Source organism: Caretta caretta, chromosome 11 (assembly GCF_965140235.1).
Source record: "Caretta caretta isolate rCarCar2 chromosome 11, rCarCar1.hap1, whole genome shotgun sequence".
NCBI lineage: Eukaryota > Metazoa > Chordata > Testudines > Cheloniidae > Caretta > Caretta caretta.
Window position 1 is genome coordinate 42,791,484 of NC_134216.1, and position 15,263 is coordinate 42,806,746.

Genomic DNA, 15,263 nt, shown 5'->3' on the forward strand with positions numbered 1-15,263 from the left:
AGCGATGTCTTGCTCGTCATCCCTTCCACTTCCTCCACCGTCTCCACCATCTGAACCCGCGGTGCTCCCGGACTGCGGTGTCCTCCGACTGTGCCCCAACCCGCTGTCTCCCCACTTTCGGGGGACAGGCACTCCTCAGTCCTTCCACTAGCCTCAGCAGCCAACTAAAGTTTTTAGTCCAGCCCCTGACTTCAGGTGCAAACTGCAGTCTGAATTTAGGCCACTCTCCTCATTGGCAAGTATGGGTAAAGAGCGGGAGGGACCCAGGCCTGCCTGCTATTCTGGGTCCTGGCCCAGGGACCCTATAGCTGGCAGCCACTTACTGCCCCTCCTCCTATTCCTGCTGCCTACTTTCCCTGGGCCACTTCCCCTGTAGCCCTAGCACCTTCCCTGCCCTGCTTCAGGGCCTCAGTCTGGCCATGGTCGGCCAAGAGCTCCCCTATTGCTCCGTTATTCTGCCCAGCACTGTAATATCTATGGTGCTCCTCAGCAGACAGTTCTTTCCCTTTGTCCTCCAAGAAGAGACTGCCTTTGCTCTGTTGAGCAGCCCTTTATATATGGGCTGCTCCAGTAAACCTTTTCTTGATTGGCTCTCCCAACGAGCCATTTCCTGATTGGCTGGGTTCTGCGCAGCCGCCCCACCACAGGCAGGGAGTAAAAAAGCACCATACCCAAATGAATGTGTGTCATTTTGAGTGATATCACAAAAAAATCCTATTGTGTTGAATACATGAAAGGAAAAATAGAAAGGTTGAGTGGAAATAAAAACTGTGAATGTAATTATTTCTGTGTGATTAAAATCTCAACTTCAATATTAATGTGTAAGCTTTCTGTACAGAAACAATAACAGCTTTGATGTTGTTTCCTTATTAGCAAACTCATTAACAGCACAAAACATTTTTTAAAACTAATTTTTCTTGCTGAGACACGTTCCATTAAAAAATTAATCTGTCACGCTTGATCAAGATATAGCTACATGAAAGAGCGATCAACTATAGCTAAACACCTATTGCAAAAATGCAAACCTGCCAGGTTAATCATGGAAGATGAGGGTGTTTCCATTAAAATGAAGCATTTGACTCCCCTTAAATCTCTATTTTTTATCCTAGAACTTGACAGACTATTTAGAAGAACTGCAGTTGGGCATTTGAAAGAGAATACAGAGAAATCCCTGTTTAAGTCAGTAAAGTAATCCTCTTTGTGATCTAAGCTATAAGCTATTAATGCCCCTGACAGTACTATGCTCCATTATATTTAATGCTATGTCAATATGACAAACACATTCCAGAGATTAATTTCCTCTCTCTTGTTGCATGATAAAACTGTTGCAATTAAATCTGAACAATTCAATAACTTGCAATGGTTTCGTATGAGCAGTGTTTTGTAATATCATTTAATGAATCAAACCCAACATTTCAGCATTCTTAAAATTGACACTGATGTTTCCCAAGTTCCTAGATGCAGCAATGGGATAGAGTTACGCATAAAAACTTACTGACATGATGTTCAATATCCATTAAAACACTCCTATATTTTAATCTACAATTTCAAAACAGTTACGAAAGAATGCTAGTCTTGTTAAACAGCATTAAAGGGACAGTATCACTTTAGGTCCTGATCCTACAATCTGAGCTATATGAGCTGACCCTCTGCACTGATGGGTAGTATTCCCTATGCTTCAATAGGATTCCACAACTGAAGCACCAGGGCCCACACTTTCTGTCTGTTTTAGCTACTATTGCCAGTAATGCTTCTGGTGACTATTACTGAAAGATTGGGATGAGAGGAGGAATTCACTGTTCTTTCACTGTATTTATTATGTGCATTTAATAATGTAGGGACAGTCCTGGTATTTGCCCTGTACAGTCAGTTTCCCCTGTTTGTGGGCATCTTTCACACAAAAGAGGGGACAGAGAAATGTTTTATAAAAATAGAAAAGTGTAACTGTAAATAAAAATTGCTAAAGTTACCAGGTCTTTGCAGAGGGCAGATGTGGTACCTGAAAATCTTTTTAACTCTTATTTTAAATTAACCAGATTTCCAGTTGATGGTGCCCCTTTAACTTCAGCAAAAGCAATATATTCAAGTTGCCCTCTACATAATACTTCCATGTCTCCCATGTAGTAGTTGTTCAGAATGTAGCGTGTGTGGATGGATCTGGAGTTTGTGGACAATGTAAAGCTTTGGATCATTATAATACCCACCTCAAAAGTGCAGGTAATCCTTCTAGGATGGGTAGCTTCCTGTTGCAACTGATACACTGAGAGAAGGCAGAAGTTAAATATATTTCAGTTTTCTGCTAAACACAGAATTGTTTGTGTTAAATTATGCATTTTATAACATTAAATTTTGATTACAAAAAATACTCACTGCAAGATTTTGTGCAGAGATATACATAAGCCAAGATATTATAATTGATTCACAATGAATCAGAAACCACTCGCTATTAGAATTCATTTAACTAACTAATTACTATGTAATAACTGGGCAAGGTGGGAAAAAAGCTAGACTTAGGCAGAAAAGAACAGAAGTTATGATCAATGCAAACTTCATTTCACAATACATCAAAAACATGTTGGTTCTACAACTCTGGTCTTCAGCAAGAGGATTCACGGTCAGTGCTGTAAGGCACTGACCACCTCCTGCAAGCGGCTGCTCACCTTCAACTCCCATTGATTTCACTTGGGACTGAAGCTCTTCAGGACCTTGAAGAAGAAACTCAGAGCTTTGTAGAATCAGGCCCTCTGTCTTTATGATTGCTCACTAACCTTTCTGAGCAAACAAAATGTCGTTTATGTCTGTGAACCTATGGTCATTCAGTGGGCAGTTTCCCATAGTCAAGGCCTACAATGTAACCTATTTTAAAATGGGTACAAATACCAAAATATCTATTTTTGTTATCCTTTAAAAATTGAACCTCACCAAGACCAAGGCATTTTAAAAAGTAAGTTGTAAATTTATGATAGTAACATGCTACTGTGCTATAAAGGAGGGACATTCAGCTCCTCCTTCTAAAGTAGTGTGATTTGGCAAATCACCTTAAAAATGAGGCTGTTGATACTTATTTTATCATTACAAAAATTTTGATCTGATTAGATTTCTTTCTGAAATAGACATTGAGAGATGTAATCCCTTAAAATTAAATTAATTTTCAAACAATATTACCCGCAAAGGACTCTGATAACATGTGCTGTCACTTCTTTCATGTAACAAGAACATAAATTAGTTTATCTAATGAGATTTTATTTTATTATGCTTGGCATTTGACCATAACTATTTTTCTGACACTCATACTTCGTTAAAATGCTAAGAAAATAAGAATCACAATGGAGAAAATGGCTAAGTGTTAGATGACAAGTAAATATTCACACTAGAGATCCTTATTCCAAAGGGGGGAAAGGGAGGAGCAACGTTTTTATCTTGATTTCATTAAAAAAAACTATTTCACCACTTTTAAAAAACTGTTTTGCAGAGATATTAAAGGTGATGTTTGCAAGTGATGAAAAAACAGCAAAATAATGTAAAATTAGCAACTTTCATTGGAAGTACAGCATGAACATTTATTTTCCTCAGGATGGACTACTCCCAGTTTCCACTATAAAAATAATATTTTATGCCACAAATGAAGAAATTATTCCCTGATCCAAATCTGATACTTGTGGAGAACTAGCTCAGATTTTATATGAAAAAATTCAGAGCAAGAGAACGGATAATTTTAGATTTGAAAATGTGATGATGGATAGTCACAAGTGACAGGCTCCGTAGAGCCCTAAAAATTCAAGGTAATCATTTCTTGCCTCCCATCAACATTAGAAAGATTTTCTGAAGATGACCTTCTCCTCAAAGACTGTGTCTTTTATTCTTTGCAGGTCAGGAACACACTATGTGGTCTGTCAAGTTATAAAATGTGCTCTCTATCCTTTTCCTATAACTGCTGCATGAGAACCAAGCTATCAGCTGCTGTTTCCTTGCTGCTACTATTCCTAGTGAACTCGAATAAGACATTTCTATTCATTCATCGAGACAGCAACACAAGCAAATAATATGACTGTGTGCACTTACTTCTAATTACGGAAACTTATGAAAAACATAAGTTGCATTTACAAATGATGTGCGTTGCTTTAGCTACTGGGATAGCTGCCAATGAGGCTTTGGTGTTGTAAAGGTTGGACACCTCATTATAGATGAGGGCGTAAAATAAAATGAACGAAAAGGCAGAGTTCATTGAGTTCACAGAAGGTACAGTACTGTGATTTATTATTAATATTTGCAACTGAAAGCAAAACATACAAAACTTGGTGACAAACACTAGGTGAACAGCTGTTATGATTAATGATGTTTAATATAAAAGCTACAATGTACTCCAATTTTATTCTTTAACCATCATCTACAAGGCAAAAGCTTGCTTCAAGTCACTTTATGTGGAAGTGCCTTTATTTTAAGTGACTGGCTTGACATATGGCAAGCCACTAATGTAATAAGTTATGATTCAAAGCCACACACAGAGATTGCTTCTAGGTTCATATGCAGACTGAGGTTCCAACCACCACAATTATGTGACAGCAGTTGAATGGGTTGGAGATTGTTACTCATGTTCAGTTCCTTCACATTAAATTATCTAAAGAGAAGATCAAAGACAGCTGGGAGAAAATCTTTAGCATTTTTCCCTATCCTTGCTGCTTATTTTTCATTCATTTCAATTAATTTAAAATAAGTTTTAAAAGGTTCTGAAGTTGCTAACATTTTAAGGCTTATGCAGTGTTGTCAACCCTCTTGAATTTCTCATGAGTCTCACAATATTAGATGTTTTAGTTAAAGGCTCAGCGTCTGGAAACTAGAGATTATACAAGAATCTCAGCTTTTGGGATTTTTTAAAAAAATCTAAGTTTCTAGTCTTCATGGCAACAGAGAAAAGCTTGAAACTATTACTTGAGTTCATCTTAAATGCTCAGAAACCAGATGGCAAGTAAAAAAAACCCAACACTAATGTTTTGGGGGTTTTGAGGCACGACTCATGATTTTTGAATGTTTGGGGTTGGCAATGCTGTCTACAAAGTAAGTGCCTGTTGTAACAGAAACATCCAATATCTGCAGGACTCATGGAAACTGAAAGTGAATGTTTCAGAAAAGATGGAAGTTCTGTGCATTTAGACCAAGAATATATACTGTAGAGCAGTGGTTCTCAAACTATTGTACTGGTGACCCCTTTCACATAGCAAGTCTCCGAGTACGATCCCCCTCATAAATTAAAAAAATTGTTTATATATTTAACACAATTACAAATGCTGGAGGGTTTGGGGTTGAGGCTGACAGCTCATGCCCCCCATGTAATAACCTTGCGATCCCCTGAGGGGTCCCAACCCCCAGTTTGAGAACCTCTGCTGTAGAGAATAATCCTGCATTATCAAAGTCATTAACTAAATGATTCAAAAGGTCTTTTCTTCCTCTCATCTCTATTATATATTTTCAGTTGATAAGAACTATTTTAATCCAGTCTCTATAAACTTTAGTAACATCTTACACTTCAAAAATAATAATTTTTTTTGTCAAAGGTTTAACACAAACTTAAAACCGTAAACTCAGTAGAACAGATTCTATGATGTGCAGTAATTTTGAAATAAATGCATTCTTTTGGACGCTGGATCATAAGTCCCAATTTACACAGGTGAATTCTTTCATTATGTTAAGTGCTGCTTTAATGTGTCTTTGGTAGTGCTGTTGCTAGCCCGTTTGGGGCCCAAAGCAGGAATAGTTTGTGGGGGGCCCTACACATACAACACATACTAATAATTAATAGGGAGTCCCTTGAGGTGCTTGGGGCACTAGGCAATTGCTTAGTCTGCTTATGCCTCGTGCTGGCTCTAGTCTTTGGACATGGTCTCAGAAGGACATCTAGCCTCAAAAATGTGTCAGAAAATGTAGAGTTAGAGGCATTTTAAAAGTAGTTGTGTAGCCACACACACACACTCACTCTGAAAATCTGCTGTTAAATAAAGGGTGATTCTTTCTGCCAATCCCTCACAGCTTCACCAAGCCCAGTGCCTCCCCCTTATGCATACAGGCAAGGAAGCAGAAGTTACAGGTGGCGCATCCTAACAACAGTTTCACTTTTCCTTTTCCAGTGCATCACTTCTTGTGTTCATTCATCTCAGTCTCTTTCAGCCTCAGTTACAATGTGTGTAGAAAGGTAATTCTGTTTCATGGAGGATTTAGATATTTCTAAATCTGGTTTCATTTTGATTAGGAACGAAACCCAAAAACTTTGAAACTGTCCTTGAAAGGGAGGGAATGGACCCTTGGCTCTGGGGCAGGCAGCCTGATGGGTTGCCCTGAAGCTGCAGACCCAGGAAGCTCTGAAGTTCTTGTCCCAGAGCTGTCTGCATGGCTGGATTCCATCAGAACATTGGTGAAATGTCCTGATTTCGCTGAATCGGCAAATTCAGAACAAACTTTTTCAGCTAGTTCTAGTCTCAACTCCAGTGGTGCATGTGGTTAAAGCGCCTTAAAATGTTCCCATGTGATATCAGGCTTTTACATGCAAGAATCCAGGTCACTAACGCCCTAAGGAACTACGCCAGCAGGCCATACCTGTGCAAGTAGTCTCATTGACATTAATGGGAACACTCATGTAAACAAGGTTTACAAAATCCAACCCCAGGGACTGTACACCTGCACTTGGCCTTTGGTATCAAGGAGTGCAAGTGTCTCCAAATGACAACATTCCCTGCTATTCTTCATATTAATGCACAATGTTTCTTGAGCTTATATCTCGATAAACATATTTCAATTGTTGTAAAAGCACTAGAAATGAAAGGTTTTTGCATCAACATTTTTAAAAAAATCTGTTTGAATACTTACAGTAAGATTTCCAAACAGGTGGTCGGTATTCATCAGTATCTGAAAGAATAATGACACTTATCTAAATACACTATTAAAAACAAGGTAAACGCATTCCAGCAGAAGCATTAATAAATTCAGCAAGATAACTGTACAAAAAACTAGCTGCAGTATATTTTAATACTATTGGCATTTTAAAAACTACAAAAAGGGAGGTATAAAAAATGAATGCAAGTGCAAAGACTCTTCTCTTCTTTATTTAGAAATCTGTAAAGGTATTTTTCAAAACAAGATGGAAGAAGAGCAATAGAATACCACTTGGCAAGATGGCCAATTTACATAGAACCCTAATGCTACTATAAATAGAAGAACAAAATTGGGAAGAAAAAGCACAATGCTTTCTTTAAATATGCTTTTTTTAAAAAGTTTATATTAGAAAATAATATTTCCTTAAAGACATTTAACTTAAGATCAGATCAATCAACTTTCATTCCAACCTATTAATGACCCAGTCCTTCTCTGAAGTGTTTTCGAATTGCGTGTATCCCTTTCCATAGTTTGTGAGCTCTCTAGTAGAGTTTACTGTATTCTGTGTTTGTTTTAGAAGACGGTGTCTCAAGAGGGCGCAAAAACTATGTAAAGGGACACTACATTCTTCCACTGAAATCAGAGGCCAAACTCCTATAGACGTCAATGCTAGCAGAATCAGGCCCTAAATTTGTGAAAGCAAGAGAACTGTAAGGTATCAATCTGTATAAGAAGCAATGTTGTAACTTTATTCTACTGAGATCGCTCTTCTTTTTCAAATCTTCTAATTACATTGATCTCAGCTAATCCATGATTTGCAATCTGATACACTTCACAGCATATAAGTAATATTGAAGAAGTTGCAAAAAACTTGCATTCCTTTTATACTGAGTACAAGCTCCAGATAGGAAAATTATCAGATGCTGTAATGATACCACATGAGCTTGTCTGCAAATGGAAATCTTGCAAACCTCAAACTTTAGTTCTTGTCGTGTACTTTGGAGTTTGTCATAAAAATAAATTGGTTTTCTAGGTTCTGTATGTCTTGTGACTTGCTGACAACTTACCAGATGTTTTAAGTTACAATGTTCTGTGAAAAAATAGGGCTAGATTCTGGCCCTCATTGCAGCCGCTTTGTGCCAGTCCTCTACTCCAGTGGTTCCCAAACTTGTTCCGCTGCTTGTGCAGCGAAAGCCCCTGGTGGGCTGGGCCGGTTTGTTTACCTGCTGCGTCCACAGGTTCAGCCGATCACGGCTCCCAGTGGCTGCGGTTCGCTGCTCCAGGCCAATGGGAGCTGCTGGAAGCAGCGCGGGTTGAGGGACGTACTGACCGCCGCTTCCAGCAGCTCCCATTGGCCTGGAGCAGCGAACCGCAGCCACTGGGAGCCGCTATCGGCCAAACCTGCAGATGTGGCAGGTAAACAAACCAGCCCAGCCCGCCAGGGGCTTTCAATACACAAGTGGCGGAACAAGTCTGGGAACCACTGCTCTACTCCTATCAGGTACCCCCTAACTTTGGTTTTGATCCCATGAGCTACTGATCCTACAAGATGATGAGCTACCTCACCTCCCATTGCAGTTGATTGGAGTCAGTGGCACTCTGCATGTTGCAGGATCTATGAAACACAACCACACTTGAGTGTAGATGCCAGTGTCTTCTGCTACACCACAACCTTTGGTAGGCAAATATCCGCTGGCACTGATGCTGTCTGATGGCTCAAACATACCCACTTAACTTCTGACTATCATCAGAAGATGTTTGTTTAAAAGATGTGTGCTTGTTCAAACAGAAGTTAATTCATGGAAGTCCTATGGCCTGTGTTATTCAGGTCAGACTAGATCACCACAATGGTCCATTCTGGCCTTATAATCTATGTATCTGACTACATTCGAGACCTCTTCTTTGAGCCTTGTAGTGACAGACATCTTCACTCTGGCATCATCCATCCACCTTTCAGGGATTCTACCATAGAACTTGAGGCTGGGAAAGTCTTAGGCTTGCATTCCCTTAGGGTATGGCACTTACTTCCTGTGGATATTTATCTTAAACCACCCCTTCCCCATTCAGAAACATCTGTAAACACTTCTAATTCAGGAATGTTTTCTATTTTAATTGCTATCAGCTGTGGATGGTAACTGCTCCACCTTGCACTTTCCACCATATTTGTATAGCTGTCATTTTGTCTGGCTTTTTATGATCTATCTTGTGTGACATTTTAATTACTATATATGACTATCATATATTAATTGCTTATAGAGTGCCTCAAGTGCCTTGGTATCAGGACCATTTATAATTAAGATTGTTATTAATAAGTGAGCATCTGGGTCAGATAAATAGATCCCCAAAATCCCATTAGCCAAATCCCCAAGAGATCATGCAGACATGCTACCATCTCGTGGTTGCCTGCCTCGTGTCTCACAATAGCACGGAGGTTTTCAGCTGTCCACCTTATGCTGTGTCATTGAAAGATCATCATCAGTAGACACACTAAGGGTATGTCTACACTACGGAATAAGGTCGAATTTATAGAAGTCGGTTTTTTAGAAATCGGTTTTATATATTCGAGTGTGTGTGTCCCCACAGAAAATACTCTAAGTGCATTAAGTGCATTAACTCGGCAGAGTGCTTCCACAGTACCGAGGCTAGAGTTGACTTCCGGAGCATTGCACTGTGGATAGCTATCCCACAGTTCCCGCAGTCTCCACTGCCCATTGGAATTCTGGGTTGAGATCCCAATGCCTGATGGGGCTAAAACATTGTCGCGGGTGGTTCTGGGTACATATCATCAGGCCCCCGTTCCCTCCCTCCCTCCCTCCGTGAAAGCAAGGGCAGACAATCGTTTCGCGCCTTTTTTCCTGAGTTACCTGTGCAGACGCCATACCACGGCAAGCATGGAGCCCGCTCAGGTAACCGTCACCCTATGTCTCCTGGGTGCTGGCAGACGCGGTACGGCATTGCTACACAGTAGCAGCAACCCCTTGCCTTGTGGCAGCAGACGGTACAGTACGACTGGTAGCCGTCATCGTCATGTCTGAGGTGCTCCTGGCCACGTCGGCTGGGAGCGCCTGGGCAGACATGGGCGCAGGGACTAAATTTGGAGTGACTTGACCAGGTCATTCTCTTTAGTCCTGCAGTCAGCCCTATTGAACCATCTTATGGTGAGCAGGCAGGCGATACGGATTGCTAGCAGTCGTACTGTACCATCTTCTGTTGGGCAGGCAAGAGATGAGGATGGCTAGCAGTCGTACTGTACCGTCTGCTGCCAGCCAAAGATGTAAAAGACAGATGGAGTGGATCAAAACAAGAAATAGACCAGATTTGTTCTGTATTCATTTGCTCCCCCCCCCCTCATTCCTCTAGGTCACACTGCAGTCACTCACAGAGAAGGTGCAGCGAGGTAAATCTAGCCATGTACCAATCAGAGGCCAGGCTAACCTCCTTGTTCCAATAAGAACAATAACTTAGGTGCACCATTTCTTATTGGAACCCTCCGTGAAGTCCTGCCTGAAATACTCATTGATGTAAAGCCACCCGCTTTGTTGATTTTAGCTCCCTGAAGCCAACCCTGTAAGCCGTGTCATCAGTCGCCCCTCCCTCCGTCAGAGCAACGGTAGACAATCATTCCGCGCCTTTTTTCTGTGCGGACGCCATACCAAGGCAAGCATGGAGGCCGCTCAGCTCACTTTGGCAATTAGGAGCACATTAAACACCACACGCATTATCCAGCAGTATATGCAGCACCAGAACCTGGCAAAGCGATACCGGGCAAGGAGGCGACGTCAGCACGGTCACGTGAGTGATCAGGACATGGACACAGATTTCTCTGAAAGCATGGGCTCTGCCAATGCATGCATCATGGTGCTAATGGGGCAGGTTCATGCTGTGGAACGCCAATTCTGGGCTCGGGAAACAAGCACAGACTGGTGGGACCGCATAGTGTTGCGGGTCTGGGATGATTCCCAGTGGCTGCGAAACTTTCGCATGCGTAAGGGCACTTTCATGGAACTTTGTGACTTGCTTTCCCCTGCCCTGAGGCGCATGAATACCAAGATGAGAGCAGCCCTCACAGTTGAGAAGCAAGTGGCGATAGCTCTGTGGAAGCTTGCAACGCCAGACAGCTACCGGTCAGTTGGGAATCAATTTGGAGTGGGCAAATCTACTGTTGAGGCTGCTGTGATGCAAGTAGCCAACGCAATCAAAGATCTGCTGATATCAAGGGTAGTGACCCTGGGAAATGTGCAGGTCATAGTGGATGGCTTTGCTGCAATGGGATTCCCTAACTGTGGTGGGGCTATAGACGGAACCCATATCCCTATTTTGGCACCAGAGCACCAAGCCGCTGAGTACATAAACCGCAAGGGGTACTTTTCAATAGTGCTGCAAGCTCTGGTGGATCACAAGGGACGTTTCACCGACATCAATGTGGGATGGCCGGGAAAGGTACATGACGCTCGCATCTTCAGGAACTCTGGTCTGTTTCAAAAGCTGCAGGAAGGGACTTTATTCCCAGACCAGAAAATAACTGTTGGGGATGTTGAAATGCCTATAGTTATCCTTGGGGACCCAGCCTACCCCTTAATGCCATGGCTCATGAAGCCGTACACAGGCAGCCTGGACAGTAGTCAGGAGCTGTTCAACTACAGGCTGAGCAAGTGCAGAATGGTGGTAGAATGTGCATTTGGACGTTTAAAGGCGCGCTGGCGCAGTTTACTGACTCGCTTAGACCTCAGCGAAACCAATATTCCCACTGTTATTACTGCTTGCTGTGTGCTCCCACAATATCTGTGAGAGTAAGGGGGAGATGTTTATGGCGGGGTGGGAGGTTGAGGCAAATCGCCTGGCTGCTGGTTATGCGCAGCCAGACACCAGGGCGGTTAGAAGAGCACAGGAGGGCGCGGTACGCATCAGAGAAGCTTTGAAAACCAGTTTCATGACTGGCCAGGCTACGGTGTGAAAGTTCTGTTTGTTTCTCCTTGATGAAACCTCCCGCCCCTTGGTTCACTCTACTTCCCTGTAAGCTAACCACCGTCCCCTCCTCCCTTCGATCACCGCTTGCAGAGGCAATAAAGTCATTGTTGCTTCACATTCATGCATTCTTTATTCATTCATCACACAAATAGGGGGATGACTACCAAGGTAGCCCAGGAGGGGTGGTGGAGGAGGGAAGGAAAATGCCACACAGCACTTTAAAAGTTTACAACTTTAAAATTTATTGAATGACAGCCTTCTGTTGCTTGGGCAATCCTCTGTGGTGGAGTGGCTGGTTGGCCGGAGGCCCCCCCACCGAGTTCTTGGGCGTCTGGGTGTGGAGGCTATGGAACTTGGGGAGGAGGGCGGTTGGTTACACAGGGGCTGTAGTGGCAGTCTGTGCTCCAGCTGCCTTTGCTGCAGCTCAACCATACACTGGAGCATACTGGTTTGGTCCTCCAGCAGCCCCATCATTGAATCCTGCCTCCTCTCATCACGCTGCCGCCACATTTGAGCTTCAGCCCTGTCTTCAGCCCGCCACTTACTCTCTTCAGCCCGCCACCTCTCCTCCCGGTCATTTTGTGCTTTCCTGTACTCTGACATTATTTGCCTCCACGCATTCATCTGTTCTCTGTCAGTGTGAGAGGACAGCATAAGCTCGGCGAACATTTCATCGTGAGTGCATTTTTTTTTCTTTCTAAGCTTCACTAGCCTCTGGGAAGGAGAAGATCCTGTGATCACTGAAACACATGTAGCTGGTGGAGAAAAAAAAAGGGACAGCGGTATTTAAAAAGACACATTTTATAAAACAGTGGCTACACTCTTCCAGGGTAAACCTTGCTGTTAACATTACATACATAGCACATGTGCTTTCGTTACAAGGTCGCATTTTGCCTCCCCCCACCACATGGCTACCCCCTCAACCTTCCCCCCTCCCTGTGGCTAACAGCGGGGAACATTTCTGTTTAGCCACAGGCAAACAGCCCAGCAGAAATGGGCTCCTCTGAGTGTCCCCTGAAGGAAAGCACTCTATTTCAACCAGGTGACCATGAATTATATCTCACTCTCCTGAGGATAACACAGAGAGATAAAGAACGGATGTTGTTTGAACGCCAGCAAACATACACTGCAATGCTTTGTTGTACAATGATTCCCGAGTACGTGTTACTGGCCTGGAGTGGTAAAGTGTCCTACCATGAAGGACGCAATAAGGCTGCCCTCCCCAGAAACCTTTTGCAAAGGCTTTGGGAGTACATCCAGGAGAACCGTGAATGCCAGGGCAAAGTAATCCTTTCACATGCTTGCTTTTAAACCATGTATAGTATTTTAAAAGGTACACTCACTGGAGGTCCCTTCTCCGCCTGCTGGGTCCAGGAGGCAGCCTTGGGTGGGTTCGGGAGGTACTGGCTCCAGGTCCAGGGTGAGAAACAGTTCCTGGCTGTCGGGAAAACTGGTTTCTCCGCTTGCTTGCTGTGAGCTATCTACAACCTCATCATCATCATCATCTTCTTCGTCCCCAAAACCTGCTTCCGTATTGCCTCCATCTCCATTGAAGGAGTCAAACAACACGGCTGGGGTAGTGGTGGCTGAACCCCCTAAAATGGCATGCTGCTCATCATAGAAGCGGCATGTTTGGGGCTCTGACCCGGAGCGGCCATTTGCCTCTCTCTGGTTTTCTGGTAGGCTTGCCTCAGCTCCTTCAGTTTCACGCGGCACTGCTTCGGGTCCCTGTTATGGCCTCTGTCCTTCATGCCCTGGGAGATTTTGACAAAGGTTTTGGCATTTCGAAAACTGGAACGGAGTTCTGATAGCACGGATTCCTCTCCCCAAACAGCGATCAGATCCCGTACCTCCCGTTCGGTCCATGCTGGAGCTCTTTTGCGATTCTGGGACTCCATCATGGTCACCTCTGCTGATGAGCTCTCCATGGTCACCTGCAGCTTGCCACGCTGGCCAAACAGGAAATGAGATTCAAAAGTTCGCGGTTCTTTTCCTGTCTACCTGGCCAGTGCATCTGAGTTGAGAGTGCTGTCCAGAGCGGTCACAATGGAGCACTCTGGGATAGCTCCTGGAGGCCAATACCATCGAATTGTGTCCACAGTACCCCAAATTCGAGCCGGCAAGGCCGATTTAAGCGCTAATCCACTTGTCAGGGGTGGAGTAAGGAAATCGATTTTAAGAGCCCTTTAAGTCGAAATAAAGGGCTTCATCAGGTGGACGGGTGCAGGTTTACATCGATTTAATGCTGCTAAATTCGACCTAAAGTCCTAGTGTAGACCAGGGCTAAGGAATATCCATTTCTAATTTTTATTTTATTTTAAGTTAAAGCAGTGTTAGGGGATGCATGGTAGGAGCACTGGAACATGATCCCTCAGCACTGTACTGTATGTCATGAGGAAAATGGCAAAACCTATGTCTAAAAATAATGGGCCCTTATTCCCAGAAGAATATTACTACACTATTAGCTGGCTTTTGGTTTACTGTTACTACTTTATAAACAACATTTGCATCAGTTTTATTTACAAATAAATGACAAGTAAAGAACATCATCCCCAATATTTGTACAATGGGAGATGACCATTATGGAAATACAAATATCTTGGCTGTTTAAACTGTTTTTGAAGGTACTACAGCTATGTAATCATTACAACTAAGGGCATTATGTTTACAAAACTGAGAAGCAACAATATTTCTGCCTCAACAAAAAAATCTCGTTCAAGTCAAACAAGAACAGAGGTAACTTCCACATAGCAACAATTTATAAAATTCTGAAACTGGAAGGAATGATTTATGTTCTGCAGCTGTGCACAAGTATTTTGTTTAAAAATCTGTCAGCATACTTTACTACCTTAACACTGCTAGAGTTCCCAGAGAACATTCCACATTTGGGAATGAAAAACAAAAGGTCATTTCTATTGTAATTTTAAAAAATGTTCTCAGATATAAAATAGTGTAGCAGCAAGCACAGCACAATGACAATAGTGAAGGAGAGGTTTTATAGTGTCCAGTTGTGTCTGTAACAGCGTACTGTTGCTGTTAGCACATGATAAAAATTACTCTGCTGCATACCGACAAAAAAAGATAAAGTCTAAACACCGCATTGGACTGTTAAAATCTTTTAAAAAATTATCGATACTGACCAAATATGGACAGTATTTTTGGGTGCACACTTTGTGAAGAGGCCTGATTTTCAGAGGGCAGGTGCTTTTTCTTTAAGGTGTCCAGTTGGGCATCCAAAAATTAAGATACCCAGATCACTAATCACTGAAAATTTAGGCCAGACATGGTCTGTTTCTTTAAGTCACAATTCAGAGATACAGTGTGCTGCAAAACTGGCCCAAAATATAAAAGTTCCCACCAACACAACAGTGTTTTTAAATTAATGATATAAACTCTACTCTGTCAATCTCTCTCAGGTTTTTCTATAATGC

The 15,263-nt window shown here is 42.5% G+C and overlaps 1 protein-coding gene across 6 annotated transcripts in view; it reads right to left on the reverse strand.

Annotated features, from left to right (window-relative positions):
- Positions 1-15,263, reverse strand: part of CHN1 (chimerin 1) — a 158,773-nt gene that overhangs the window by 108,343 nt on the left and 35,167 nt on the right. For all 6 annotated transcript variants that reach the window (XM_048869587.2, XM_048869584.2, XM_048869585.2 and 3 more), the window contains 2 exons: positions 6,859-6,897; positions 2,205-2,260 (listed from right to left, as the gene is read on the reverse strand). In XM_048869587.2, the coding sequence (XP_048725544.1) occupies positions 2,205-2,260; positions 6,859-6,897 (95 nt within the window). The remainder of the gene's footprint in view (positions 1-2,204; positions 2,261-6,858; positions 6,898-15,263) is intronic.